Raw genomic sequence first — 6,000 nt, forward strand, 5'->3', positions numbered from 1 at the left:
AATTATGGACATCATCTGAAACGGCATGTAATGTAAAAGTGGGAAAACCCACACCAACCTACAATGTCTGTCTTTTTGGATTACCACAGAATTTACTAACACTATGTCACATTTCAGTATGACACACGGGTAAACCAGCAGAAATATTCTACAGGACAAGCAGCATTTTTAATGTGCTAAATCTCTACCCAAAACAGAGCTATAAATTACTTTACGCATACAGAAGACTTGATACATGCGTAGTTACACTGTCAAAGATGGTTTCCATAGTATGTGGAGTAGAAGGACTAACAGTGATACCCAAACATTTTACTTCTTCCATAACCCACTGGAACACTTAAGTAAGGCTGTCAGATGCCACACAACTTGTAGAACAGTCATCAGATTTCATCTGGTTTATTACTATACCATAAAAGGTAAAACAGAAAAAGAAAATGTTGAAGGTACTCCAAGTCAATGTTCCCCTATTTTTGAAAAGGACCATCAGATATTAGGTAACTCTGTCAAGTACTCTTTTCCCTAATGTTACTCCTTTGGATGAAGTGAGATGTCTAACTGCATTAACCAAAACTTTCACCTATCAGTGCACACAAGACTGGAGACATAGGACAGCCTAGTGTGGTTACTTCAGCCATAAGAAAGACTTTATAGTACAGTAAGGCTGTCCAGAAATAATCTAAAGGTTTGTAAAGGTTGTAATAAACATTCATTTGTTCTCAAAGACTTTCTCTTTACCGAGGCTTAAAATTAAAACAGACCCTTTTTCCTGCATGAAGCAGCTAGTTCCATCCTCCTTTTTTAATTATTTCAGGGTGCACTTTCAAAAAAAAAAAAAAAAAAAAAAAAAAAAAAAAACTTGCATTGGTTTGGTGTGTCAGAGCTGGCAACAGAAGGTTTAGATGATTTGCCAGCATGGTTATAAAGTCGGTCACCTAGATTTAAATAACTGCTCTTAAAGACTGGCAGAAGTTGGGGCCTTTGCTGGGTCTAGAAATTATGTTTGTTACTTCTTGCGATTTTGACAGTGCTTCACCTTACATCCAAGTTGCACGTTAGTAACAAAAGCAGCACAACCTTATAAGGAGACAGATTCTATATTTCAGCTGAAAACCATAAATAAGTGTAGGTTTTATGAGTTAAGATCAAATGTATTCTCTGTTACTCATTTTGGGTGCTGGGTTTATTAAGGAGTGCTTAATTAGTAAATGAACTCCATTAGGCAAGTAATAAAAGACTGACCGAGCCTCTACTGAAGTTTGAAACTTTCCATAATGTTACTTTTGCAGATTCTGGCAGTTGAGAGGCGAGTTTGTATCCAATGTATTTCTATAAAGGTTATAGACAGCTTGAAAACAGACACTATTGTTTGACATTTAACGGTCACTTTTTTGTAATCAAAATGGGAAAGACTGCAATGATGGTCACTGTTCAAGTTAAACTAATTTACTATATCACAATTAGAACAAATCTGTACATAAAATTTGGATATTTAAATGAAATTGGCCACAGTACACTAATGTTCTAAAAAGAATTTGCATACCAAGTTTAGTATTCTGTGGTCAAATTCATGCAAACATTTAACGTTCTTAACATACAGTCTACTACTGTTCGTAATCTCATGTTGTACCTTAATGTTCACTGTCTTATCTTCCATGGGTCTTTATCAAGTAACACTGAAATATTCTGTCTGCTGAAAAAGGATCATCAGACCTGTTCACTTACCCACCTAACAAATGAAAAATAAATACACACGCACGCATGCACACATAATGTCTAGCTTCAACTTTGGGGTACATGCAGTAAATATGCAGCTTCAACTTATTAAGTAAGTAACATATCCTGGATTTCAGAGTATACAAAGTTATTTAAATGTCTTCACCATACTGACAAGATTACAGTGATGTTTTTAAGACAACTAGTGACTACAATATTAACAGTCATCCTTATACAACTGAAGAGGAATATTAGCAAATCAAAATGGTCTTCTTTGCTAAATAATACAAGATTTAACAAATCACACAAGGAAGAGATATGCACTTGAAACAGACTTCATGAAATTAAGTGCAAAGAGGTAAAATGAGCAAGAAATAGCAACTAAAAACACTAGAACTAGACTAGGCAGAAAGACATATCCCCTTTCTGGTTAAATAATGTATATCAAAATAGTTTTAGTAAAATAAAGAAATTTACATTCATATATGTAACTAGCTTTCTTTTTACTAGTCCATGCCAACAAAAAACTCTGATCTACTTTGACCATCTCCTGATTTAAAAAAAAGTTGTAAGAGTGTCTCAGCTTTACACTCCTTGACACATTCAGAGTGCTTGTTTTTCTACTCACTCTTCAGACTTTGAAAAAAACTGTAATACAGTTAACAGTGTCAACCTGTAAGGTATGAAGTAATATTTTGATGGAATAACTTTCGAGAAATTCAAAGACTAAATATCTTTCTTTACTTATTAACTTATAACAAACATTATTATTAGCACAACAGAGACAGAGACAAAAAAGGAAAAAAAACTAATCAATTTAGGCGTTATCAAGTAAGCTGCATATCACATTCTGGGGTGCTTACTAAACTACCGTAGAAACTATCCAGCTCCAAAAACGTACAGAAAGCATTCAAATACATAACCAATGTTTTTTTTTTGGGTTTTTTTTTGGGGGGGGGGGGTATTTGATCCATCTGTATGGCACTGTGCATCTACTAGACTTAGGATCTGTATGTACACCGTGCCTATAACAAGGTGTGTGTTTTATTTCAAAATTGCTGTTCCTATATGACTAGACATTTGTCAATAACACATGGAAATGAAGGATTCCGAGATTAATAAATAAACACACTGCAGTAAACCCAAAGCTGAAGTCATGTACTGATATCCACACCTCACAGCTGCTTACGTGAATAGGGAAAACAGTTTGAAAATAATCCTAGACTTGCAAATAAAACTCCACCACTAATCCGGCTACAGCTGCCTTGACTACATCATTCACGCAGTAGAATAGCAGAATTAACGTCAATTCCTAGGTACCTCCTACATATTCACTATCGCATTGTGAGGGCAACTACAAATAAATCATTTATGTGTTAAAATAATTGTATTCATGAATCAGTGACAATTAGAAATAAAATCAATTGCATACACCAAGCCTCTTACCTTCTGATGTTTCAATCCTTGTTTAGCCATCATTGTGTCAGCGCCCAGAAAACAAATGTATTAGAAAAAGTTGCCCGAAACGCACTGCACACCTTAACGCAAAAGCTGCTCTTTAAACAGCTACCAACTAACTGTTGGTCATAGATCTCAACGTAAGAGATGCCATGGGACTCAAGAGTCCACACCTTCTAATGAACAGATTACGTTCGTATGTTTCCTTCCACATGGTGTATCAATATACTAAACATGCATACGCTTCGTTGGTAGATATTAAGCATCTGTGACTCAAACCACCAAAACAAGTATGAAAACCTTGTTAGTAGATTGATAAAGGAGTTTGTTCATTCCTCCACACTCTAACTCTGCAGAAACTTTCTAATTTAGGAATTTTCACTCAACACAATGTATAATGCAGTGTTTCTTAACTACTACAGTGAGCACATCAACCATTTCAGTTTGACAATATTTAAATAATTTAAGCGCCGTAAATCGCGCCACTCTCTTTCTGCCAAGCGAATGTTTATTTTCCATCCGGGTCGTACGTTTCAGATCCGGTATGAGGTATTACAGTTTCTGGCATTTGTGCATGGAGAAGCTGGCGGGTTTAAACGGCGCCAGCGTTTGAGGAGTAATGTCAAATTCTTTACTCAAGATTCGTGGACAAAGTCAGAATGAAGGAGAGGAACAACCAGAATCAGAAACACATTTTAAATATTACTTTAATTCGCTAAACATTAAGAATACATCGCGGTTTTCATTAAGTTTTATTTTCTAAAGAAAAAGTAGGAAACTGTTATGTCTGGTATTATTGACTCAATGCCCTCTTTTCAGTAATTTGCTATTTTTCGAGAGACAAGACGAACATGAGGCAAAGTCGGGGAAGTACAGTTGACAGATATAGTTTGGAATCGTTGATTTGTTAGAGACTTCCAGAAATCTGCGTCTATGTGTATTCATCTCTCTTTCCTATTTCGCATTTTGAGATTACCAAAAGTATACTATATAGCAAAACATTTTTTTTAAGATTGTACGTATAATACACAGTTGTCTGTTTTACTAAATAACTAATTGTCTATAGGTTTTCCACCTTTTCATATGTCCAAAGTGGGACATTTTTTGTGGAAACGTAACATTGTGTAGGATAAACAGTACTCACAAGTAGTGCAAAAGAATGGAATTAATTTTATTGGTAAAAATAAAAACACAATTGCAGAATGTGAGCTGCTTTTGTTGTTCAAAATGCTTGTTTTAGGCAACTATTGGAAAGACAAAATTTTGTTCTCAAATCTCAGGACGTTTGCCATTTTTCACAATTTTTGGGGGGGACACAAGGGACTAAAGAGGGACTACCCTGAGTAAAGAGGGACAGGTGGCAACTTGGGTTGTCACCAGCATCTTGGATGTCCAAAGAGCGTTTAATGTGGAAATTTTGGATTTTGTAGGACAAACCATACCCACTGTAAGTGCAAACACCAAGCTATATACATATATATATATTGTTAAAAGAAAAACACTTATTTCTCCAACATTTGTCAGAAGAAACACAGCGATTTCGATAAGCAAATAAAAGCTTTATTTACATGCATGGAGACCTGCCACATCGATGGTAGAATGTCAGCAGTCTAACTTCTGTACAAACTGCAGGGGTTTTTATAGCCCCTTCTGCACGTACACATACATACTCAACAAGATGTTTATCAGACACTGAGTTTCAGTTAAGACAGAAATATGCAAGGGTCATAAGATAATTACAAGTTCTGTTCTTTCTCGAACTGCAGGTTAACATCTGCACATTCTTTCATGGTCAGCCTGTTTAAACAGGTCAAACAGTTCTTTTAGAAATTCTTTCTTTGCACACAAGATAGTTTAACCCTTATTATGCCTGATACAAAGTAGTTGTTCATACAGAATTTTATTACATTTCCCCCCTAACAACACTTTGTATCAGCAAAATATTTCACTACACATCCTGGTCATACAACTTTTCATTTGATTCATATCCTTTGTACCCAAAATAGTAAGCTTTTGTCATACTGGCAGTTATTACATTAGACATCAACATTTGGATGCATGGGATACAACAGCTACCTAAAAACAAGAATATAATGGCACTAACACATACAGCAATTAAAATGTTCATAAAAACACTTCCCCAACTTCCAAACCAGGTCTGGAAGAATTCAGTCAATGGATTTTGTCCTGGTTTTGTCAGTTCAGATACCTTTTGGAGAATCTCGAGGTGACTCTCAATTTCGTGCTGATTATCTGGAATAAATGAACAGCACTCCTCTTGGATAAGAGCTCAAGTACCTCCTTTCGCCGCTAGGGTGAAATCGAGCGCCATACGGTTCTGCAACACTACTGTTCTCATTGCCGTCAATTCGTCCGTCACCAATTCTAGCGCAGAAAAAGTTGCATTACTCAGAGTCTCAACAGTTTTGACAATTTTCTGAGTTCCCAAATATATTTTACTGTCCCATATGCTGGAAGAATGCCAGCACCAGAAATGACATCATCACCCAAGTCCATATGTGATAGCCCCTTGCTGCTACTGTGGGCTAAATCGTGATGATAGATCCAGGATGCATCAATGTTACCTATGGGATTAATAGGTTTATTAACAGCAAGTTTCATATTTTACCTTGGGGTAGTGTAGATACATGTCTTATTGCTGGTACCAAATAACCTAAAAAACAACTACCAGACCAACTTTCTGGTAACCACTTATATGCCTTTCTTCCACAGACAAAGTAGCAATCCTCTACCTTAATGGTAATATTGACAGGATTAAAGCGTTCCCCTGCATCCTGCAATCCTAGAAATAATAGATGATACACAGAC

At 36.0% G+C, this 6,000-nt stretch overlaps 1 protein-coding gene across 1 annotated transcript in view; it reads right to left on the reverse strand.

Moving 5' to 3' along the window:
* The window catches only part of CCDC14 (coiled-coil domain containing 14), a 708,632-nt gene extending 704,897 nt beyond the window's left edge, over nucleotides 1-3,735 (reverse strand). The window contains exon 1 of the mRNA XM_044074917.1: nucleotides 3,160-3,735. Coding sequence (XP_043930852.1) covers nucleotides 3,160-3,192 — 33 coding nt within the window. The 5' untranslated portion in view covers nucleotides 3,193-3,735. The remainder of the gene's footprint in view (nucleotides 1-3,159) is intronic.
* Between the last annotated feature and the right edge of the window lie 2,265 nt (nucleotides 3,736-6,000).

This window comes from Protopterus annectens, chromosome 6.part0 (genome assembly GCF_019279795.1).
Source record: "Protopterus annectens isolate FY-2018-M chromosome 6.part0, PAN1.0, whole genome shotgun sequence".
Taxonomy (NCBI): Eukaryota; Metazoa; Chordata; order Ceratodontiformes; family Protopteridae; genus Protopterus; species Protopterus annectens.